The sequence below is a fragment of the Cricetulus griseus genome, chromosome 4, assembly GCF_003668045.3.
Source record: "Cricetulus griseus strain 17A/GY chromosome 4, alternate assembly CriGri-PICRH-1.0, whole genome shotgun sequence".
NCBI classification, from domain to species: domain Eukaryota; kingdom Metazoa; phylum Chordata; class Mammalia; order Rodentia; family Cricetidae; genus Cricetulus; species Cricetulus griseus.
In genome coordinates, this window is record NC_048597.1 from 54,146,548 (window position 1) to 54,171,891 (window position 25,344).

The 25,344-nt window shown below is 45.6% G+C and overlaps 1 protein-coding gene across 1 annotated transcript in view; it reads left to right on the forward strand.

The window, feature by feature from the left end:
- The first annotated feature begins 10,091 nt into the window (after positions 1–10,091).
- Positions 10,092–25,344, forward strand: part of Pdia5 (protein disulfide isomerase family A member 5) — an 89,821-nt gene continuing 74,568 nt past the window's right edge. The window contains exon 1 of the mRNA XM_027412770.2: positions 10,092–10,264. Coding sequence (XP_027268571.2) covers positions 10,100–10,264 — 165 coding nt within the window. The 5' untranslated portion in view covers positions 10,092–10,099. The remainder of the gene's footprint in view (positions 10,265–25,344) is intronic.

The following is a 25,344-nucleotide window of genomic DNA, read 5'->3' on the forward strand; positions in this document are numbered from 1 at the left end:
GTTACAGGTGGCTGTGAACTGCCTGACCTGGGGATAGAACCCCAGTTCTCTGCAAGAGGAATATATACTCTTAACTGCTAAACCATCCCTCTAGCCCAAGACTGGCTTGTTTTAGTCATACTGTCCTCAGGTTTCATTTATGTTGAGAGCATGTCAGAACTCCCTCCCTGTTTAGAATTGGATGCTATACCACAGTATAGCAGACTTTCTTTGTCCATTCATCTGTAGGTGGAACCAGTGTTACTTCTACCTCTCTGATATTGGGCATACATAATGCTGCTGTGAACATGGGGTACACATTCCTTTTCAGAACCTTGCTGGGCCATATAATAATTCCATTTTTGGAAAGTGTTGGGTATTAGACCCAGTTTTTGGCTTATGTTTCACCACTGAACTATTCCCCAGCCCTTGGTAATTAAATGTTGTACCATTTTACATTACAGCAGTGTATATGGATTCCAACTGTACCATTTATAATACCACAGTCATGTATATAGGTTCCAATTTCTTCACATTTTGCCAATAATTTCCCCTTCCTTCCTTCCTTCCTTCCTTCCTTCCTTCCTTCCTTCCTTTCTTCTCTCTCTCTCTTTTTTTTAAATAACAGCCACCTGAGATATGAGGTAGTATCTCATTGTGATTTGGTTTGTGTTTTTCCCATGATTAATAATAGCAAGAAAATTGTTATTTATTTTATAATGAGTATTTCAGATTCCTCATTCATTTTAAAGGCAGATATTTATTTATTTATTTATTTATTTATTTACTTATTTATTTATCTGAACAAAGAGAGCGCAGAGACTGCTTCAGGAAAACTGTTTGTGATGGTGCTGGCAATTTTGGCCAAACTTCCATTTAGAAAACCAACAAGTGATTCCCAAGCACAGAGCGACATAGCATTTATACGAATTTTGTTTCTTTGTCACCCATACATGGTAACATATAATTTCATTGACTATTTTAGGGTGGGTGTCTAATGAGAGGAAGGGGAGGAGGAAACTGCAGGAGAGATCTCAAAACACCCAGATCAAACTATGCAACTGTTTTTCTGATTTGCTTTTCCTTGACTTTTAGAGACTGTACCACAGTGTGTGTAAAGGTCAAAGGGTAACTTGCAGGAGTGTGGTCTTTCCACTATGTGAGTTTCAGATCTAGTTCAGGTCATTAGGCTTTGTGAAAAGCGCCCTTATGTGCTGAGCCAACTTGCTCACCCCTGGAGTATGTGTCTGTCTGTCTATCTATCTATCTATCTATCTATCTATCTATCTATCTATCTATCTATCTATCTGTGGTTGGGTTATTTTTATGTCCTAGATAATACCCCATTATTGAACATATCATTTTAAATTATTTTCTCATATTATGAAGATTATCATTTTGTTGGCTGAGTCCTTTAATGAGCAAAAGTTTCAAATTCTGACATAGTCCAATGTCTCTTTTGTTGTTTGAACTTTTTACTTTGAATCTCTGAAATCATTGCTAAATTCAATGTTATGAAGCTTTCCCTTAGATTTTTTAAAAATCACATTTATGTTTAGTGTGTGAGTGTGTGTGGTGTGTGCTGGGGTACATGTTCCTCAGTAGTGTGGGAGGTCAGTTCTCTCCTTCCACATGTGAGTCTCAGGAACTCAACGCAGGTTGTCAGACTTCGTGGCAAGCTCCTTTGCTTGCTGAGTCATCTTGCTGGCCTTTATTTAAGTTTTGATCTATTTTGACTTAATCTCCATTGATGCTATAAAATATGGGTCTAGTCTCATTCATTTGCACAGATACTCAGATTTCTAACTGTTGAGAAAGTACCTCTCTACTTTCATCAACCATCTCTAAGTGCACACTTCAGTGGTATTAGGAATATCTACGTGGTTGGGCAATCGTCACCACTAGTGATCTCCAGAGGGTTCCATCATCCGGTCCTGGTGATTAGTTTGATTGTGGGCACAAAGTAGAGTCACCTGGGAAAGGCATTTCAATGAGGAGCTGTCTAGTTTAGGTTGGCCTGAGGGCATGTCTCTGAAGGATTTTCTTAATTGAGTTGATTGAGGTGTGAAGCTCCACCCAGAATGTGGGTGGCACCATTTCATGGACTGAATGGAGTGAGTGAACCGAGCACTAGCAGGCACACTCTGATCCATCGCCCTCTGCTCTTGACTGTGGCTATAATATGACTGGTTCTTTCCAGCAAGCTCAATACACATCTCCCTTAAATTTCTTTTGTCAGAAGTATTTCACTGCAGCATTCAGGAAGGAAACAGAGACACCCTTGTTATGGAATTGTTGTCTAGAGGTTTGACATAGCCTTTATGTCTTGAAATCACAGCATCTATGGTTACCAGCAGGAAACCCTCACAATATGAGTTCTATTATAGAAGTGTGTGTGTGTGTGTGTGTGTGTGTGTGTGTGTGTGTGTGTGTGTGTGTGTGGTGTATGTCAGGGGACTGGTCAGATTCCAGCCACACACCTGCAGCCCTGGCTGCCCGCACTTCTGTTCCAGCTGTACTTGATCTTGGGAAATGCTACACTATACAAGGTAGAGGGATGACTGGGTACGGGGACATCAGCCATGCAGCTTTTATGAGTCATCATGCCTGCTGGATAAGACTTTTGGTGATGCAGCTGAGTCACACCCCCTCCCATAAGTAATCCCTTGCCAAAGAACAAACAAACAAACAAAAACCAAAAACAACAACAACAACAACAAAAACCTGAGCCCCCAAACCTCATTGTTCATTAACCTGTGGCTGAAATTGTACTCTGGTCTGTCCTTGGTGCTATCTGGAGTGAATAGGTGATTATTCACATTGTCTCCGGAAAAGTAACACAATGTTCATTTGGAAACTCTGAATTGATTAAACAAATCCCTGTTGGCCCTTCCCTCCAGCCCCTGCAACACGTGCAGGACCAAGTGTCCTTTCTGTCTCTGTGACTTTATGACTGTCCTTGTTCTTAAGGACCATGGGCTATACAGAAAGTTGTGGGATTATAGAGAGGGAAACTGAGTCCTGGACTGGCAGGATATAAGACAATGGTGAGTGAGGGTCTGCTGCCAGCCAGTTAGGGTAGATGTAATGGGTAGGGTCAAAGCCTTGTAAGGCAGCCCCTGGAATTGTGGGTAATATGCAATGTCGGGTGGCCCAATTCCCTTTTCCTGGCTCTCTCACCCAGGCCTAGATATTACCAAAAGATTTCTTAGCTGTTTCTCTTTTGAGTCAAGGTGTCATTTTACATCCTCTACTCAGAGCTGAATTTTCCTACCTCCATCTCATTCCTCCTTTTTTCCTTCAGATTGTGAACTTTATTGAAATACAATGTTTGTTCAGCATAATCTGTGCATATATGATTCATTTTCACAGTATGAGCACATTCATGCATCTAAATCCAGACAGCAGAAGAGAACCTCGCCGGCATCCCAAGGGATTCCTCAAGCTCTTCCACTAAAAGTCCATTCCTTTTGGTTCCTGGGCCTTATATACATGGAAGCAAGCAGAACACATTCCTTTGTGTCTCGATAGTATTTCTCCACAACCCCCGCCCCCCTTCTTCTTTTTCTGAGTCAATTCCCATCTGTCTGATTGTCATAAAATGATCACTGTGTTGGTCCTCATGCCAGCCGACATGATGGAGGGGGTTGGCTACATGAACGAAAGGTGAGGTCAAACTCACAGTCCAGCATAGGATGGGAGTTTCTCTAACTGGGCCTCGAGGGGCTGGTGCTGAAAAATGGATGGCTCCCATTGCAGGCCCTAATGGAAGAGGGACACACTTGCCCTGGGTTCTCCTCCTAACATTTCAAGGAGAGTGAAGCTTAGAATTGCTAAACATTCCCGGAAGAGCCATAAATCGCATTTTAGCTTGTTTCAATTGCAGAATGAAATGGCCTGTTTTCTTGGAGATTTTTATTCTTTCTTCTCAGTCCCTTGCCCTCTGGTTACCTGGCTCTCAGCTCTCAGGTACAAAGCTACCTCCCTCCCTCCCTCCCTCCCTCCCTCCCTCCCTCCCTCCCTCCCTCCCTCCCTCCATTCCTCCCCTCTATCCTCCCTCCCTGTTGTGTGACACTATTCCTGGGGAAACATATATTAATGTGTACTCACTCCAGGTAGGTAATTGACAACAAACCAAAGTAACGATACTGTCGAAGTTTAACTTGGTGAACTCATGTGTTTATTGGGGTTACTTATAGGAATGTGGGATCACTTATAGACAGCTGCATCTCACTGAAAGCCCACCCTAGTGTGGTTGATGATTCATGAAATCTGGAACCCTGAAGGTCTCTGCACAACTTGCAGGCAACTCCACAGGCTGGAGTTTTCTCTCCTCAGCTGTCTTTACTGCTTATGTAACCTTGGCAAAAGACGGACCTTGTGAAACTGCTAAGTTTTAGGGACTTACTAATACTTCTGAGTTTACTTCCTGAGTCTTAAAGGGCTTCCCTTTAGAACTTTCTGAGCCTTGGTGAGTTATCCCCCCCCTGCCCCCAGGGCTTCAGTTTAAAGGAAAATGCTATAAAACTCCCTTCCTCTTCCCTTTCCCTTTATTCCTCCCCTTTCTCAGTTCTGACAATTGAATTTCAAGGCTTCATAGATCAGGAACTTAATCCAGTCTTAGAAGACATTTAAGTTACAAGGAGTCCTAATGATTAGAAGATTCACCAAGCCTTTCCTTGCTTAGACTTTTAAAATGTCACTGTACAAATGCTTCTATAACAGCCCAAGCAATTAATTCAGCTCAATTAATAAGTGACTTTTTATGTAATAAGTCAGCAGGCAACCATCATTTAATCACGTGTTTCCTCTTGCTCGCCCCCTGCTCCTCCCACTTGCTTTTAATCTATCATCACAAATCTCTCCTGCCTGTTGAACTTCAGGTCAATAGTGAGTATTCTGTTGGGTCTGCCTGAAACCCCTAAGCTTTAGAGTTCTGAGAACTACTGTATGAAACAGTAGTTTGTTCAAGATCAAGGTGCTGGTAGGGTTGGGCTTTTCTAAGGGTCTCTCTCTCTCTCTCTCTCTCTCTCTCTCTCTCTCTCTCTCTCTCTCTCTCTCAATACTATCTTTTCTCAGTACCTTCCCAAGGCTTTTCCTCTATGTGTATTTGTGCCCTAGCTGCCTCTTTTTAATAAGGATACCATTTATATAGGCAGGGCCTACCTCAATAACTTCATTTAACCTTTATTTATCATTTCTTTAAGGCCTCCAAAGGCAGTCAACATATGAATTGGAGAGGTGACACATTTCAGCTCATGATAGCTATTAAGAATAAATCTGCAACAAACACTTTAAAGCATTGTTGGGATACACAGTGGGACCAACTTAAATTCCCATCATCACTAGATAGCCATGATGATCTTGAACTTCTGATCCTCCTGCCTCCACCTGAGGGCTGGAATTATAAGCATCTGCTGCCATGGTCAGTTTCCCATGGTGTTGGGGATCAAGACCCAACGCTTGCTGTATGCTAGGGGAGCACTATAATAACAGAGCCATATTCCCAGACTTGATGGTCAATCTTGACTGTCAACTTGATTGACTTGAGAAGTACCTAGGAGTTTAGTGTTCTAGTTTCATTTCTGTTGCTGCAATAAATTACCAAAAAGCAACACAGATAAGGAAAGAGTTTATTTGATTTATAGTAGTTTGAATGTAATTGGCCTCCATGAACTCACAGAGAATGGCACTATTAGGAGTGTGGCTTTGGTGGAGTGGATATGGCCTTGTTAGAGGAAGTGTGTCACTTTGGGGGTGGGCTTTCAGGTTTCCTGTGCTCAGGATACCACCAAGTGTCTTAGTAAACTGCCTGTTGCCTGCAAAATGTAGCACTCTCATCTCCAGCACCACCTCTGCCTGCATCCACCATGCTCCCACCCATGATGATAATGGACTGACCCTCTGAAACTGTAAGTGAGCCTTCAGTTAAATGTTTTCTTTATAAGAGTTGCTGTGGTCATAGTGTCTGTTCATAGCAATAGAAACCCTAAACAACTTACAATTGCAGGTTACAGTCCATCACTGAGGGGAGTCAAGGCAGAAAACCTGAAGGAAATCCTGGTTGCTATTCCTTCTGACAAAGGAAATAAACTCTTTCCTCTCCAAGTTGCCTTTGGTCATGGTGTTTTTCCACAGCACTAGGAACCCTAACTAAGACAAGGACCATCTGCCTAAGGAATGGGGTCTTCCATAGTGGGCTGGGCCCTCCTATGCCAATTAACAATGAAGACAATCTCCCACAGACATGCCCATAGGCCAATATAATCTAGGAAACTCAATAAAGATTCTCTACCTAGACAGTTGTAGGCTGTGACAAGTTGATAGTTAAAGCTAAGCGGGTAATTAGTAAAGCACCCTCATAGGCACATCTGTGAGGATGTTTCCAAGGATGGTTAAGAAAGGGGGTCTGGGAAATGTAGGCTCCACAGTCCCATAGACTGTGGACCCAGACTGAATAGAGGGAAAGGAAGCAAGCCAGCTAGCACTGGCATCTCTGGTTCCGCTTCTCTGGCCAACATGGTGGGAATTGCTGTTCCTCTCCGTGCCCTCCTCACCAGAAACACTGAGCCGACACAATCGCTTCCTCAAGATGCTCCTGTATTTTGTCACAAGGATACAACACTAACACAGGGAGGGGTTTAGTTTTTTTTTTTTTCACAAGCTTCATTTTGCAAATGGGAAATAGACTCATGAGAAAAGGTGCATGGCTCACTTTCCCATATATAGGTCGTGAGCTTGAAGGTGCCCAGTGTGTCGAGGAAGCCAGTTCCCCACCTGCTTTAGAAATTTCTGAAGTCCTTCAATGTGGCTTCACGGGGCCGTTCACCCACTTGCACTGGAAACACTGGTGGCTCAAGTCCTGCCTCAGGCTCTGGAAGGGTGATGGTAAGCAGGAAGGGAAACTTATATTCCTGGTGGAGCAAAAGACAACAGATGCAACTAAATACAGTTGTCCCTTAGCATCCTAGGGGATTGGTTCCTATAACAACCCCAGGGTCCTCACAGACAACGAACTTCAGGGTTGTTCTAGAGCCTTGCATAAAACAGCTTCCCATTTGCATGTAACCTGGATAGACCTCTTGTCTACCTCACATCATCTCTACTTTACTTATGATACCTAATGCAATGCAAATGCTATGTATGTTACCCTGTAATGTTTAGGGAATCAGTATAGTTGGAGATCTTACAGAATGTGCTAAACCTACAGTTGGTTGAATTTATGAATGTGGAACCCATGGACAGAGACAGCATGAAAAGTACAGACTGTGGTCACATCAGGCAAAGCAGGGACAGAGAGCTGGGGAATTAGGAGGCTCAGGGAGGGGAGGGTGGAATTGCCTTTTATGGTTTGCCTTTTATGGGGACACAGTAGGATTAGAATGTGACAGTCAAACAAAGGCCTGGAAAGAACAGGAAGTAGGAGCTGCTCCAGAGATGGGTTCCAGGAAATAACTGTGTGAGGGACAGTGATGAGCTGGCCAGAGAGGGATGGTTGTATGGATAAGGTCCAGAAGGCAGACACAGAGCTGCAGGTCCTGGAGGGTTTGATATTCTGAAGCATTGGTTCTTAACCTGTGGGTTGAGACCCCTTGAAGGGAAGATCGAATGACCCTTTCACAAGGGTAGTACATTAGCTATCCTGCTTTTCAGATATTTATAGTACGATTCATAACACTTGCAAAATTACAGTCATGAAGTAGCAACAAAAATGATTTTACGGTTGGGGATCACCACAACATGAGGAACTGTGCTAAAGGGACACAGCATTAGGAAGGTTGAGAACCACTGGTCTAAGGGCAACAGGAGACCACTGAAGAGGTTTAGGGAAGTGACTAGCAAAACCCAAGTGACATTACCATAGGAATCATTAGGAATAGCAGGCACACACTAGAGTCTGCTGCTACCCTTGCCTAGATGGGGCACACCAGTGACAGCAGGGGTGGCAGAATACCTGTGTTTTGGAGGTAGACTCGACAGGACATGGCAAGGATTTAGATGGGTCTCTTGAGAAGGGGTGAGGCAAGGGTGACTTCTAGATGTGGCCTTGAACCTCTAGACAGCAGGCAATGTTTATTCAGGGATCATTTCTCAGCCACCAGCTGTGTACTTCCACTGTCCATTTTAGTTCTGTCCGTCTGCATTCTCAGGACAGAGTAAGCATTCAACGAGCATTCCTCAGGGAATGACCAACTGATGGCATGCATGGCAAAGTAGATTCAAAAAGGACTTTTTTAATATTAAAAATTATTTTGTGTGTATGGGTGTTTTGCCTACATGTATCTATAGGTACCATCTGCATGTCTAGTGCCCTTGGAGGTTAGAAGAGGGCATCAGATGATACAGAAGGTTGTGGGTTGCCATGTGGATGCTGGGAACCAAACCCTAGTCTGTAAGAACAGCAAGGGCTCTTAAACACAGAGCCATCTTTCCAGCCCCCACTTTACTTTTTTTTTTTTAAATTCAGGTAGCTAACATTCTGAAGAGTCCAAGAATAAGAATATAAAAATATAGGTCCCCAAAATAGGAATGTAGAAATATAAAGTTGTAAGCCTAGGAGAATGAGAGCAGACTGTCAGCAGTCTTCTCAGCAACTTAAGTATTAACTGTTAACAATGGGTTCCCTTGCTCTGTCAGCCTCGAAGAGCTGAAAAGGCTCTCTGCAAACTGAGGGTCAGCTTTTTAGATAACTGCCCCCCCCCCCATGACCTGCAAATTGTTGTGAGCTAAGTTAACTTTTAAATGATGATATGGACATGACTTTTGGTTGTGCATTGTTCCATACTCTTTCCAGCTATGAAAAACTGGCACCATGGTGGTGGTGGTGGGTGGGGGTGGGGGGTTGCAGAAAGTGCCGAAGAGAAACAATGGACTAAATACGCACACTAGTTTAACTGAAAAACCCTGTTAACGAAAATTGCAAAAAGCAATTTGTAACTGGGTTTTACCTCGAAGTAGCAAAAATTCTTCTATTCATGATTAATACTTGCTTCTTACTATAAAAAGGGGAGTTTGAAAGCTACCCAGTTTGCCAGTTTCAGAAGCCTGAACTCTGGCTGTGGTCATGGCTATAGCTGATAAGCTTTTGTGCCCTGTGGAGATATTTTTTTTTCTTTTCTTTTCCTGGAATAAAGCTTGCTTCTGGTTTAATAGACTTGGTGGTCTGTCCTCCATCATTGTGAAAACCCCGGACCCAACAGTTCATTGGCCATTTTAAAGCACACAGTTTGGTGACATTTAATGCATTCACAATGTTGAACGGCTTCCCCCTATATATTCCCCGAATCTATTAAATAGTCACTTCCTATTCTCCTTTTTCCCCAGCTGAACCAATAATCTGCTCACACTCCACATCTTTACAAACTTTGGATATTTCATATGAATATAACCATACAGTATAGCACCTTTTGTATCTGTCTTTTTTTTTTTTTTTTTTTTTTTGAAAAACCAGCATCCTATTTTGGTATTTGTTCACATGGTGGCACCTCTTTCTTTTTGTTAGCTGAATAATATTTCTTTGTGTGGGGGTATACCACATTTTCTCCATTTGCCCACCGAGGTTATTTGAGTTGTTTCTACGTTTTAGCTCATGTATACAGCGCTGTTAGTGGTGTGCGCAAGTACTATTTGAGCAGCCATTTAAATTCTTTTGAGTTTATGCCTAAGGAGTAAGCGAATCATATGGTAATGCATGCTTAATGTTTTAGGGATCTCTAAATTGTTTCTAGACCTCTCAATAAACCTTTGCCAAGGAAAAAAAGGGGAAGGTCAGAGCTTGGGAAGCAGAGGCTTTACCTATCCTTCACAGGCCATGCTAGACTTCACAATTAGTTATCTGCAGCCAAATGACTGGAATTCTCTGGGTTGCTTCCTAATCCTCAGAGTGGGTAAACTAACTTCTGGGGGCAGAGTGAGTTGTTGGTTCTGAAGTTCTGGGCACAGAGCAAGGTCCTAAAGTGAACAACTGCCTCTAGTCCCCAGCCTCCCCACCTCCAATCCCTGTAGCTGCTGCCCTGTGTCCCCAAAGTAAAGTCCAATGCACAGGAGTCCCTCTCAGTGGTTCGTGAACTACAACTCCCGGCAGGCACCTCTCCGGGCCGCCTCTCCCAGCTTGGTGCGCATGCTTTGGCAGACGTGGCACCGGGAACTCGGAGGCGGGGAGCGGCTGCGAAGTGGCCGTGGCTGTTGGCCGCGGTGGAGCTGGCGGGCGTGCACGAGAGCCGGTCGCAGACGGCAGGAGGCAGCGGGGATGGCGCGGGCATGGGGGCTGCTACTGGCGATCGGGGTGAGGCTGCGGGCCGGCGACACGTGCGCCCAGCATGGCCGTGGGCGCGCGCGGTCCGGGGCTGATGGGGGCGTGCGCGCCGGTTGGCAGCGGGGTCCTGGTCCACTGCGCCCCGCCCGTGCCGGGCCAGGCGATCCCTCTCTCCGGGTTCGCGGTCCCACACAACTTTGAGGTGGCGCAGGTCTGGGACGCCCTCAGCCAAGACAAGACTCCTCGGCGGCTCGTGCACCTGTGTGAGTGCCGGGTGGAAGGCTGCCTTCCACCTGCGCAGCTCGAAGGTTGGAGCCCCTGAGAAAGGGCGCGTAGCGGGCTGGGTGGGGTCGCCACCTCCAGGAGTTCTGCTCCCACACCCATGGGACTCCAGCTCCAGTCCCGGCCACTTTCGAGCTGTGTGGCGCCGCGGATCTTTAAACGTGTCTGCGTTTCTTCCATGAGATGGGGACAGTAAAGATATCCGTTAACGAGGTTGTCAGATGGGTCGGTTCAGGAGTCGGAGGAACAAGCTCCGCAGACTGCAAAATGATACCGGAGTGATACAGGAGTGGAGGAGGGGTGGACCGGGATGCAGACTGTGTGAGGAAAGGAGACTTTCCCGGGCATGCCCCGGAGAAGTGGGGATGGGTGTGCCTCTGGAGCTGAGGAGTGACTGGATGTGTGATGGGATGTTGTGACCTTCTTTCACATTTCTCCCATAACTTCTTGTCTCCCTTGTGTTGAGTCCAGCCTCGTTACTCCCACTACCACTACCACCAAGTCAGGAAGACTTCCTGCCCCTGGCCCTTTGGGTGTGGCAAGGGTGCTGGGCAAATGGAGGGGGAGAGACGGGTGAGTGGCTTTAAACACTTACTTCCCAGTCAGTGCCCTGTTGTGTGGAAGCTCCCTCAGACTGTTGCTGGTGGTCCCGTTGCACGTTTATCATCAGTTTCCTAGAGCCAGTGGGTCTGACTCTCCATCAGGATGTCAGCCCTTGAACTCTGAGGGAGGAGGATTCTGCTTTCTTCCTTTTTCCCTCCCTCCAGTAAAAACAAGGGCTTGGGAGCCTGAACTTTTACTCTGTAAACATTTATCAACCACATTGTTTGCCTCCGGGTTGAGTTTTGGGTGGGGAGCAAACTACACTTTGTGCCTGCCATCAGGTGTTGCCTATGGCTGAGCAGCTGTCAATCTTATGAGCAAATAATGATAGAAGAACATGAGCAGTAAGAGCTAATGCCCTTACTGCTGGTAGCTTGCCATGGGAGAGCCATACATTATCTTAGAGGCAGGGGTCCCTGTGGCCTTCCCAGGGTAGGCAGAGCAGAGTCCAGGAATAGTGTGGAGTAGGTCCTTTCGAGGTAGAGGGCTGTAGGGTCCTTTCCTACAGGCAATGTAGAAGGGCACCGAGGTTTGCCCAACAGCACTGGCAGCTGGGGGTCCTAAACAAGCATTTTATGTGCCTTTCCCCTAAGCCTAGAGTTGACTTGGCAGGTATGAGGTAGTGGAATGAGAGCCTGGAAGCCGGCAGCAGTAAATGACTGCTTGTTGGGCCTCTGTAATTTTAAAAGCTGTGTGCATCTGATGAGGGCCTCCTAGGTCCTTGGGAGCATTTTGGGTTCTTTGTTCACTCTATTGACAGAAGGCCACTGGGTGTGGCCCAAGGGATATGAAGAAGTGCTTACTAGGTCTGATGGCAAAGGCTTGGAATCTCAACTACTTAGGAGGTTGAGGCAGGAGGATCAAAAGTTCTGTTTGGTCTACTGAGTAAGTTTACGGGCAGCCTGGGCAGACCTTATCTCAAATGGAGGGGGGAGTCTATAGCTCAAGGACAGAGTGCTTGCCTAGCATGTGCTAGATTCAATTCTTAATACTGTATAAAATAAAAGAAAAACACTCAGTATCCCGAGTATCTGTGGTCTCACTGTCGAGTTTAAGTTATCTGTGGTCAGTAAGAAGAAAGGTGGGGTCTGAAGACACAGCTCAGAAGGTAGAGTGATTGCTCTTCATAGAGGAAGCCCTGGGTTTGATCCAGGCATCAAGTAAATTGGGTGTGGTGTAAAGTCAGGCAGTTGGATCAGGAAGTCAAGGTCATCCTCAGAATTTCAGGCCAGCTACCATGTCTTAAAAAAAAGTAAGCATTGTACAAAATGATACTTTGAGAGCGCACATTTTATCACCGTATAGTAGTAACTTCTGTATTTCATTATTATTATTAGTTGTTTTAAATCTCTGCCTAATTTATAAATTAAACTTGGTCACAGGTATGGATGTGTGAGGGAAAGTCTATATGTTTTGTATGATCTGCAGTTTCTGGCATTCACTGGAGGTTTGGGAGTCACCCCTTTCAAATAAGGGAACCTATGATGGGAAAGGGTTTACAGAAATTCGTGTACAGGGCTGTACATGTACTACATCTTTTTATAAAATTGAAATATGGAAGTAATTTAATTACTCAATAATAGTGGCATGGTGTAATACCTTCCAGTCTCTATAAGATTTTAGAAAGTAATGGTTTTTTTGTTAGTTTGGGCATCGATAACAAATACACCATAGACTGGGTCCTTAAAATGACAGATTTGTTTGTTGCTGTATCAGATGCTGGATGACTGATGCCAGGGTGCTAGCTCAGTCAGGTTCTGGGGCAGATCCTCTTCCAGGCTGCTGACTGCTGATTTCTTGTATCCGGTGTGACAGAGAGAGGACCTGAGATCTTTATGGACCCCCTTTAAAAGCACAGATCCTATTCCAGATCCTATCACAGATCCTGATAACCTTCCCAAGGCCCCAACTCTTTATACCCGTCACAGTGTGGAGGGTGTTAGAATGTCAACATGAAGTTTAGCGTACACCAAACATTTGGTCCATTGAAGTGGTTTTAAAGAATCCGCTTAATACAAGTAATGCTTATTGTTCAGTGCTAAGATGTGGATGAAGACCATCTAAGGAGGAAAAACGCTCAGGTACAAAAACCAAGATACAGAGCTAGACTTCAGAATGGATGAAGTTATATATGAAGAGCTACCAGAACACTGAAATACTGGTTGTTCTAGAAGGTGACATGGTGGGCGACTTTTGTTTACTTCTTGGATTATTATTTTTTATATTTTAGAAATGATTATATATATGTACATATATAAGTTTATAATCAGAAAAGTTTAAAAAATTTAAAGATTTTCTTGGCAGTCTTTTTTAGTCTTCTAGTAATGTCCCTGGTGGCACCTGGGACAAGTTAGCCCCCAAAACTTCCAGACTAGAGAGGCCAGGACCCTGGACCTAAGAGCCTGCTTTCCTGCTGTCCAGCTGGTGCTTCCTGCCTGGCCCGACCTTCCCCAAGGGCCACACATGCTTTGTTATTTAGTGTCTGGGCAGTCACAGGATGGAGAGCTCCTGTCAGGGCTCAGTAGCTGTCTCCGAGTTCAAGGTTCTCAAATGTCAGGCCAAGGACTCTGCTGGGCTGTGGCAGAATTTTCAGTAGTGTACATACAGATTCCAAAATAACGTCAGTGAATGGATTTTTTTTAATGAATCCAAATATTTTCAGTTAAAAACTTGCCTAGGAGTGGTGGTGGCACACACCTTTGATCCTAGAGCTCTGGAGGCAGAGGCAGGTGGATCTCTCTGAGTTTGAGGCTAGCCTGGTCTACAGAGTGAATTCCAGGATAGCCAAGGCTACACAGAGAAACCCTGTCTTGAAAAACCAAAATATTTAAATAAGTAACTAAGTAAATAAATAAATAAATAAATAAATAAATAAGCATTGCTTAGGGCTTTGGCTGAGGCTCAGTGGCAGAGTACTTGCGTAGAATGTGGGAGGCTCTGGGTTCACGCCCCAGCAACACACACACACACACACACACACACACACACACACACACACATTTTTTCATGTCTGTATTTTGGATGGGATGTTTTGTGTCTTTGAAACTGAACCCAATGGTAGTATATTGAGATTTCACATCAAAAAGCCCATTCTTGATAAAAATTTATATAAAAATAGACAATATTTACAAATATAGTTTAAAAATAGTTAATGAGCTTGTGACATTTGAGAAACAGTCTTTATTTTGCAGTCCTGGGAATTGAACCTTGAGCCCCACACATGCTAGATAAGCACTCTACCCATGAACTACACTTCACCCCCTTCAGCCTTCAGCGGAACCTAGAGAAGAACCAGGCTTGCTGAATTATGAATCATGCTCCTCCCACTCCCCCTTCTCCAGCTTGCTTCGGGTGCCTTTGCCCCCATGGTGGCTGGGAAGCTCGGAGCCCAGGGGACAGTGGGTACAGGCTCAGAAGGCATGTTCACCCCGTGGCCTCTCCTGCAGAGCTTTTGAGGTACACTCAGGCAGGTTTTCTTTTTCTCTGCCACCATTATATATTTAATAGGCCTTTGTGGGCTGGCCTGGGGACCTAATTGCCATTGATAATGCTGCTTGGAGCTTAGAGTGCACTTTTCCCACAGAAATAAACACATTACCGAGGAAGTCTTAAAACAGATGTGTGGTGTACATAGATGGAGCTATGGCTGAGTTCCACGTGGATGCCAGGTGCTGGGGAATCGGGCCAGGGGCCTGTGATGGTTGCTGAGTGACCAGAGAAGTCCCCGAGAAAGAGTTGTCTCGCAAGGAGGGTAGATCTCAGTCGCTGTGACCCTTTCGATCCTTGTCTGGCTGTTGTGTGGCACTTAGCCTAGGCTCTGGCGTATGGGTGATGGAGGAGCATTTGGTGGAAAATAGTGGATGCTGCTGCACACAGGGGAAAGAGGCCTCCAAGACTGAGATGTGAGCAAGACAGGAGAGAGGTCCAGTGGCGGGAAGCGGAACCCAGAGTCTGGTGGTGGGGAGTAAGAATGGGAAAGTAGAAATGTCTGCCAAGCCCTGGGACTGGATTCTGTAGGCCATGGAGAGACAGATGAAAGTGACCCATTTATTAACATTTATTAACAGTGGATTGAGGGGAAAGGCTGAGTTGCTTCCCCCAGAACACTTTTCTTTTTGCTTTCCTCCTTGTTATCTGTTAGAGTCAATTGTGATGTGTTGGAAAGAAAGAGGGCTGGCCTTGGGCTGGCTTCACTTGTTTGTAAATGTTGGTAATAGTATCCATTTTGCTGGGCTGAAACAAAGAAGGAGGTAGCACAGTGCTTGGCGTCAGCAGCATCGCTGCAAGCTGTTGAGTACTCCACACATAAAACATTGGTAGAGAGTAGGTCATATGTATTGGTGGGCCAGACTGGCAAGTATGAACAGGGGACCATGTGATACTGGTGCCATGTGGTGGGGGCTGTGCTGCTGGGGTTCTCCAGGGCTCTTGGCACTGACCCTCACCTTCCCCCCTCTTTTGCTTAATGTGGAGACACCTGGGGATTGGTTGGTGCATACAAAGAGGCTGTGGAGTTAAATCTGTTTCTCCCCTTTCCTTCTGAAAGGCGATCCTCTCTTGGGGCAGAGACACACCGATCAGACCACATTAATCTCTAGAGGGTTTCACCCCAGCTTTGTGGTTTTGTTCTGTAGGGCTGTTCTGTGTGGTTGGTTTCGAAACTAAGTACCCAGGTTAGAAACTGCTGCAAGGGGAGCATAAGTTCTTCTTCTTCTTTTTTTTTTTTTTTCAAGGCAGGGTTTCTCTGTGGCTTTGGAGGCTGTCCTGGCACTCGCTCTTGTAGACCAGGTTGGCCTCGAACTCACAGAGATCCGCCTGCCTCTGCCTCCCGAGTGCTGGGATTAAAGGCGTGGGCCACCACTGCCCGGCTTTTAAACTGTGTAAACTGCTTGAACCTCTTACTACTATATTTTGGGCCCAGTTGGGGACAGAAGGAGTGCTAATGTTTTATCCTTCACCCCCTGACTTGCTGCTCTCCTGTGGGCTGGTCTGACCCTTCTGCTGGTCCTGTCTTGCAGAATGCTCCTAAGTCTCTGGCTGTTTGTTCTAGTGACTGGAGTTGTGACAAATCATACATGTTTGTAGAGGGACTTAGGGTTGGCCCAGTTGATCCACGTGTCCCTCTTCAGTGTGGTGTTAGGTCCTGCACTAATGTGGTGAGTTAAGCTGGTTAAATACCTTGACCCCAGAGAGGGAGGGGTGAGCCTGTGGGCTGAGCAGTGCAGTTTCATAAGAACTGGGGGTATGAGGCTCAGAAAGGGAGGGCGCAGCAGCTGCCCTGAATGTTTAAGAAGCCGGGCTGGCCTTGTTTTCCTGGAGTGTTAGTGCCACTTGCCCTGTAGCTTCCTGATGGCTGTAGCACAGGAGGAGCAACTGGCTGGGTCCCAGCTGGTTTCCTCGTCTCCAAGTAGCTCTGCTTTACATTCCCCTTGGCCACTCTATGCCACATGCCCGTCTTCCAGCACTTCTTGCTAGCCATTAGTTTTGCCATTGAGCACTGGGGGGTTAATGACACTCAGATGGTGTGAGGTTAGAATAGCCTTTTTACATCTTCTTTATTCCTCAAAGTCACACGGAGGCCCCAGTTGTATGTGCAGTTTTCAGCTCATTAGAGCTTTCTGGGGCAGGGGTGGAGTTCCCTCTCCTCCAAAGAGTGCTGCCATTCTGCTAGCCCTTTGGCATCCCGTTGTCAGTAGATCCTTTCGTTCCTTGTTGGCAGTGCTCACAAGGTCCAGGTTGAGAGCAATAAGCTGGGGTTTAAATGTACAGGTGACCCAGAATCCTAGCCCAGAGATAACCTCCATTGTTAGGCCAAATAGGCAAGGGTCCCCAGGGATGTCCTTTCTTCAAAGGGCCTCGTCTTGCTGCATCCTGGACAGAATATTGTATGTGCCCATTGAGGAAATGGACCAGTGCCAGCATCCTAAGGCTGTGACAGGAGTTTGGCCATTCAACAGTGGCTTTTTTTTTTTTTTTCTTTCCTAGGATGGTTATTTCCTTGAAAACTTTTATGAACTGGGTCCTGTGCTGAGGCATTTCGACTGTACTGATAAATCAGTCTAATGCCACCCACCCTTCCTCCCTCCAGTGGCCGAGTCAAATATTAGTGACGTCATTGAGATGTGAGCTGCTGGAAGAGGAAGCACAGTGGCAAGAGAATGCATGAGGATCCCTCACCTGATGCAGGGAGTTGAGGAAAGGCTTCCCTGAGACCCCAAGGGCCCTGTCTCAGAATAGCGTTTGTAAAGGTCTCAGAATGCATGAATTTAAAAAGGAAAGCAGTAAGAAATAGGACACATGTTGAGTAAGATGGCCGTAACTTGTTGATAATGGATTTGCGGTGATTCAAGTAAGATCTGGATGGCAGGTTTGAGAATTTCTCTTATTTAGGGCAGTGGTCCTATCATAAACAGCACTTGAAGCTGTCTGCACCAAGAGCAAAAAAAGGTGATTTCTGTCAGTGGAGTTGGTGACTGTCATTACTACTGTCATGTGTCACTGCCACTCCTAAGCTGCAGAAAGCACCAGTGCATTTACAAGTATGCTGATGTTAACAGAAGTAAAGATGGACCTTTTCTCCACCTGAATTCATAGACTCTCATGCCTCACCACGTGTGCACTGTATATAACAACCTGGGGGAGGTGGAGGCAGGAGGTTCACGAGTGGCAGGCCACCCTGTGCCACATAGCGAAACACTGCTCCAAAATACCAGGGGCTAGAAAGGTAGTGTAGCTCAGTGGTAGACTGCCCAAACAGAGGTGGGATGTGCAAGCAAAGCCTCGGGTTCATCCTCTGCACCAAACAAGGTCAAATTCATAGAGATGCATAGAAAAATTAACCAAGATTTGGAAGTAAAAGATAATTTGTGAACTCGAATTTTTTATTGTATTATGTGTGGGTGTTTTGCCTGTAGATTATCTGAGCACCATGTGCAAAGCCATAAGAAGGCACTGGGTCCCCTGGGAGTTACAGACAGTTGTGAGCTACCAGGTGGGTGCTGGGAATTGAACCCTGGTCCTCTGGAGGGGCAGCCAGTGCTCTTAACCACTGAGCCATCTTTCCAGCCCCCAATCTGTGAACTTTTTATGTCATAGCATAGCACTAAGTCCACCCAAAGGCCATCTGCTGCCCTGGGGAGAGAGCTCTGTTTCTTCTTCAGGGCCCATATTCTGGATTGGGGGAGGTTGCAAATGTTCTGCATATAAACTGGAAGATAAATCTTATTGTTCCTGTTATCTAATTTGATCTGGTCCTAAGCATATTTTCTAACAGCCTCTCTTACAAAAATTATTTTTTCTGAATTTCCCTCTTTATAACATCTTTTGGCCTAGCTTTGTTATCTTAGTGCATCTCAGTATTGGTTTGTATGGGAGTTAGGTTTTTTTTTTAAACAATTGACTGATGATTGAATCCACAGTAAGAACTGCTGAGTGAGCATATGTGATGACTAATCTCAGTTGTCAACTTGATACATTTGGAAAGAGGGAATCTCAACTGGAAGCATTGCCTTCATCAGACTGGCCTGTGGCCAAATGGGGAGAGCGGGACATTTTCTTGGTTGCTAATTGATTGAGGAGGGCCCAGCCCACTGTGGGCAGTTCCATCCCTAGGCAGATGGGTCTGAACTGTATAAGAAAGTTAGCTGGCTATGAGCCTAGCAGCTGACCAGTCAGCAACATTCTGAAGCTCCTGCCCTGCTTGAGTTTCTGCCCAGACTTCTCAATGGGGAACTGTGAACTGAAAGTGTAAGATGAAGTATAAACCCTTTCCTCCCCAAGTTTTTGGTCAGAGTGTTTTTTTTTTCTTTTTTTATAGTCTTTTTTTTTTATTTATTAGTTCAAATTAGGAACAAGCTGGCTTCACATGTCATTCCCTTCTCCCTCTCCCTCCCCTCCACCCAACCCTCCCCCACAGCCCCCACCTACCCCCACCCCATCCATCCTCCACTCCCCAGGCAGGGTAGGGCCCTCGACATGGGCTCCCCAAACTCCACCACATCATCCTGGGCCAGGCAGAGGCCCTCCCTCATGCGTCCAGGCCGAGAGACGTGGCATGGGTTCTCAAAGTCCCTTCTTACTCCAGGGAAAAATACTAATCCCCAGAGTTCAAACAGAATGCACACCAGGGCAGCAGGACATGAGTGTATTGCCCTGAACCAGAGGCCTAGGCTGGAGACAGTTTTTAGGCGTACTCTGCTACAGAGAGAGCTCCTGTGGAAAGTGTGGGGTGGGCAAAGGAGGGGATCTGACTGAGTCTAGAGAGGCCTCAGCATGATGTATATAGGGACAGGGTGGGGGAGTTAGAAGGGAGACCAGAGGATCACAGAGGCCTAGGAGGCTGTGAGAACCTGATACCCATAGGGTTTATGGGGTAGGGGACATTATTGAGCCATCTCAGTGGCAGGGGCCAGATTTCAGAGGGATGAGGACTGCTACGGGTAGTTCTGACTGCGAATGGGAAGGGGAGTGATGTGGAGGTCCTGAGAGAGTGATTTTAAGAGATGCATCGGTGGCAGCCTCTCCAGCAGGCTGTGGCTAGAATGCACTGATTTCCCCAGCAAAGTTCTGATCAATAAACTTGAACCAGCATATGTATATATAAAGAATATGTGCATAAAAGCCTGATTTGTGGGCTGTTCAGACCTGTAAGGCAACCCTCTTTAAGAGTAAGGCCCATGGGGGTGGGAGGGAGAACTGTGGTTGGAATGTAAAATGAAATTAAAAAATTTAAAACAAATGGAGAAAAAACAGTGAGGCCCAGAAACCTGTACTTACAGGAAGCATGTACTTCACAGTGTGTACTGCTGTGTATGGTAGCACGTGCTTTTAGTCCTAGCTCTCAGGAGGCCCTGGCAGGCAGATCTCTGTAAGTTTGAGGTCAGCCTAGTCTACACAGGGAGTTCCAGGCCGGCCAGGGAGTGTGGTGAGACCTTGTCTCAAAAAAGGGGGAGGAGTGGGATACAGCTATGAAAATGTGTGGTGTTTTGCCTTATTTTGGCTCAGGGTTTCCTAGGTTTGAGTCCATGATGTCTGGTCCCCATTGCTTGGTAGCACCATCCATTACAGGGACAGCCTGTGGAAAAGGCCTGTATACCTTGCGGCTGATGTGGAACAGAGGCAAGGAGTCCCAGTATCCTCTGACTTTGCAGTAATATACTGCAGTGGGAACTAAGCTTTGTACACTTGAGCCTTTGGGGAACATTCCAAATCCAAACTGTAGCAGGGAGCGTTAATTTGTGTGGCAGCCAGTCATTTTGGCAGGCAAGGTTACTGCTCTCCACTGACTGGGGTGGCATGCAATTCTGCCACTGTCTTGAGCTGTGCCGCCGGTGTCCTGCTGTGTCACTTGGCCCTAGCACATGACGTTTTCGATATTCTGTGAAGGGCTTCCAGGGAATTGCAGGCATGCAGGTCAACGGGGGAAGATGGATCAGGCTGTCATGGCTCTTTTCAGTTTGTCGCACTCAGTGACTAGAAGGGAAAGTGAACTTGCTGACCTCATGGCTCATTTTCTTAGAGCTATAGGGAATGGGAGAGAGTGCCAGAGTCATCTGTGGCAGTGTTCCCATGGCCAGGTGTAGAGAATACAGGATCTTTGTTCACACACTAGGCAGGCTCTTGGAGTGCCCTCTTAGGCTTGGCCCGAGGCAAGTCTTTTAACTGCTTCGAACCTCAGTTTTCATGTCCCTAAAGTGGGGGGGGGGTTTCCACTCCCTACAGCAGTGGTTTATAGCCAGAACACATAACACATCTTTTGGGGTCATGGTAAAAGTACTGGGGATTGAACCCAGGGCCTGACACATGCTGGATGTTGAGTGCTCAGTTGGACCCCCACCCTGTGTCCTGCACAAGCAGCAGATATAACTGTTTCTCAGAACGCTTAGTCTTGCCACCTATCAGATGTTCTGCTGTTTCTGTTTCATGTCATTTGAAAAAGATGCAGGTGTCGCCCGCTAGATTGATTTATGACTGCTGCTGAGTGGAGCCCGGAAGGCTGGAAACTCGAATGTGTTAATGTATATGAAAGCATGGCTGTGTACTGTGGGTCAGGAGCACTTGAGTTGCCTTTTTTTTTTTCTTATCAATTAGCGAAGCTTTGAGGCATGATTGGGTGGGTTTCCAGAGTGGGAATTCACTTCCTCCTCCTCCTCTCCCTGCTCGTCCCCACTCCCTGCTCTCTGATTGAGTGTTTCTACCAGTTCATCCTCGTTAGCAGGCCTAGCATACTGGGCTGGCAGTCACCCAAAGCCCTCTTGGCCCTAGAAGAGGTTTTCCAAAACATTAAAAGCCTCAGGGACTTATGTCTTGGTTAAATGCACTGCAGTTGCAATTTCAGGATAAGCAAACCTGTTTTTATAGGCTCCTGGATCAATTGTCCTGCCCCTGACTTGTCCCTTGTTGACAGCCACGTTTGTGCTGTGCGGAATACAGGGAGAAACTGTGTTGTGTGGTCCTTAGTATAAGGAGTGATTTCTCAAAGGGAGCAGAACAGAGGCTAAGAATTCTTAGCAGAAATGATGGGCTCAGAAGTATTTTGAATTTCAGGTTTTTAAAAATATTTTCATATACATAATGAGATCTTGGTGATGGGTTCCACGTCGGAAGGTCATTTCTCTTTCAAAAGAATCTTACATGTGTAGCCTGAAGGTAATTTTATGTAATATTTTTAGCATACCTGCATTTGCACCAGGACACATTAGGTGTTGTCAGGTGTGGGATTGTTCACTGATCATGTTGACACTCTGAAAGCTTTGTGTTTGGACCCAAGTATGGCAGCATACATCTGTAAACCCAGTGCTTGGGAGGCTGGCCAAATAGGATCAATATAAGCCTGTGCTATGTAGACCTTGTTTTGGATTTTCAGATTCCAGATGTTCAGCCTGTTTAATAATGTAGCTAGTTTTGTGTTTACAGGACAAGGAGTGACTGACTGCCTGTGACTGACTCCCCTTTGTTCCACTCTGGGTGCTAGGGTCATTCAGATTTGGGTGTGAATCAGAGATCACTTACTTGCCCTGTAGCCCTGAGCAAGCAGTATAACCTTAGTTCTGAGTACCTCCTAAAGGCCTGCATGGAGGTCAGGAGAGACATTGGATTCCCTGGAACTGGAGGTGAAGATGGTTATGAGCCATTATGTGAGTGCTGAAACTCGAATCTGGGTCTTCTGCAAGAGCAGTAAGGGCTGCTTCTTAATATACACACCTACCCATACACAGCTAGAGACTTGTTAATGTGTTATCATTGTCATCCCCTTCTCCCCCCATTCAGGGACTTATGGCACATTAGTTGTATTTGAAAGCCTGCTAGATAGCCATTGACATCAGAAACTGGTGGTGAGATCCCCAGACTTTGTCTGTGGTTCAGCCTTCCTCTCTGGTTTGAGAGCAGTGCTCTGCTGTGTGGTCGGGTTTGTCTCTTGAAGGAGCATACGTTACTTACATTTAAAATTAGGGCTATTTTGTATAGCCCCTCATCGAACCCATGTTATAAGAATTTGCTAGGTATGTGTTACATACAGGGTATTTTTTGTTTTTTCTTTTTGTGGTGGCTGTGGATTGAACCCAGGGTCTTGTGCATGCTAGGCAAGTGTTCTACCACCTAGCCACATACCAGGTTCTGTTATTTTTGTTTTGTTTTGTTTTGTTTTCTAATTCTATATACCTGTAAAGGAAAAACCAACCAAACAAACAAACCCCCCAAAATGCCAGAGGTTGGTGTTGAATGTCTTTCTCACTCAATTTTGTATATTGAGGCAGGGTCTCACTGTTTTGGCTAGTTGGCTAGTCATTTTACTCCTGGGATGAAATCTCTCCTCTGGCGTGCTAGAGTTATAGACAGTCCCACACCTGTCTGCATGTGCATGGGAGCTAGGGATCTGAACTCTGGCCTCCACGGTTGCACAAGAGTTTTACCACTGAACAATCTCCCCCGGCCTGGGCCCCCAGCAAGGTTTTTTTTGTTTTTGTTTTTGTTTTTCTGTCTCTCAACTGGAAATAGTGGCAGTCTTATAGAAGAGCTGCATGAAAAAATGAATAGGAAGTGTTCTCACACACCCTTTATTTAGGAGCTATGGATGCATTTGATCATGTTTAGTTACCCTTCCTCCACATGTATAATGATTTGGTATTATGATGTTCCTTGCTCCCTAAATGCTTCAGAGCAGCCATGTGACACAGCAGTGTTTCAGGCCTCCTGAGCTGGTTTCCCAGCATTAACTAGTTCCTGTCATTAAGCAATGCATGACTGTATTTCCTAAAACACAGGACTATTATCTGACCTAACACAATGCAATGATCAAAATCAGGAAAGGAGAGCGGATGGCCCTTAGTGGCCCCTGGGGAATGAATGGGTCCAGGAACCCTGCTCAGATCCCCACAGCTAACTCGGTGTTTTACACATATGTAATCCTTCTGTGTAGTCTGGGTCATCTCTGGCTTGCTTATGAAATGCCTGTACAATGGAAATGCCGTGTGCACATCAGACTGTTATTGGGTTGTGACGAGAGCAATCACCCTATGAGTCAGTACAGGTCAATTCTTGGAAGTAGTTTCGATCTGAAGTTGATGGAATCTGCAGGTGTGTCAGCCACAGATTCATAGGACCAACCCCGAGCTCATCAGGGCCCAGACTCAATTCAGTGAGCCCAATTCGCCCTCTTTGCCCTAGAATGACTCCTCACTTGTCATTTGTGACCTTGACATTTTTTTTGAAGTGTAATGTACAGCTTGAGATTTTTGTTTGTTCGTTTGTTTTTAAGTTTTAAAATCACTTTTAAAATTACATTTATTTTAAAATAAATGTGCATGCGTGCATGCGAGCTTGTGTGTGGGCCACATGTGCGTGTTGGGGCTAGAGGATAACATATGGGAGTCCATTCTCTTTTTCCACCATGTGGGGACTGAACATTGAACTTAGATCATCAGGCTTGGCAGCAGGCTCCTTTACCCACTGAGCCATGTCACCGACCCTGTTTATTTCTTTTTGTTTTGATAGGATCATGCTGTGTTGTCCAGGCTCGCTTCTCTCAGTCCTTCTGCCTCAGCTTCCCAAGTGGCGGGAGACATTTGTGAGGCAGCATACCCAAGCTGCAGTTTGGGTTTTAATGTTTCCATTCAGTGTAACAGAGCAGGAGGCTGTAGTCTGTCTCACTTTGCCCCATTGCTGGTGATGTTAACATTGGTTCCTTTACTCGGGAGCGTTTGTGTTTTGCCACTGTAAAGTTGAATTTTTTTTTTTTTTCTTAACTGGGAGACTTTGAGAGATCTTTCCATAATGTAGCCAAGTGGTGGTGACTTTTTTTTTTTCTTTAAAAATTGAAATCAGCTGGGCAGTGGTGGCACATGCCTTTGATCCCAGCAGAGGCAGGCGGATCTCTGTGAGTTCAAGGCTGGCCAAGTTTATAGAGTGAGTTCCAGGACAGGCTCACAGCTATGCAGAGAAACCCTGTCTCAAAAAACAAAACAAAACAAAAAACCCAAAAAACAACAACAAAAAAATTAAAATAAACATTCTTCTATGTCGAGTCATAAAACAGGGAAAGAAGCATGAAGCTATCCAAGGGCATTTCATTCTCTGCCAGTCTTTTCTGAGTGTCATTTTATTTGCTTATAGCTGTGGTCATGCCATGAGTGTTTCTTCTCTCTCTCTTTCTTTCTTCCTTCCTTCCTTTCTTTCTTTCTTTCTTCTTCTTTTTTTTTTTTTTTTAAACTTAACCTCTAGGCAGATGTTTTTGTATTGTCCCATCATTCCTCTGCCATTGTGTGCAGCCATTCCCCTGCTGTGGGGTGTTTGGGTTGTTTGCATGGATTTGACTCTTGTCATTGGGCTGTGTGAGTCATACCTATGCCAGAAAGCTCGCTCATCCCCTCAGGGTAGCTCCTTAGAAGTGGATCCACCGAGTCAAAGGGCACAGGCACTTTCAAGAGACCCGCTACCTCATGCCAAGCAGCTTGCCAGAAAAATTGGATGTGTTAGGTTCCTGCCAGCACTGTGACAGTTAGGCTCCATATTTTAAGGCTGAGCTAATGGTGCTCCAGCCTTTTTCTCTCCTTTTCAACTGTGGCCCACCAGCAAAGAGTTGTATGATTAATATCCTGTATTCTGAGTTATGAAAGCAGGGGTACTTATTTCCAAAAATAAATCACAGTGCCGGGGAGTGCATTACTTTTCTCAGGTGGCACAGCGTTCAGCATCAGGCTGAGCTCTGGCGTCACGCCTCTCTGGAA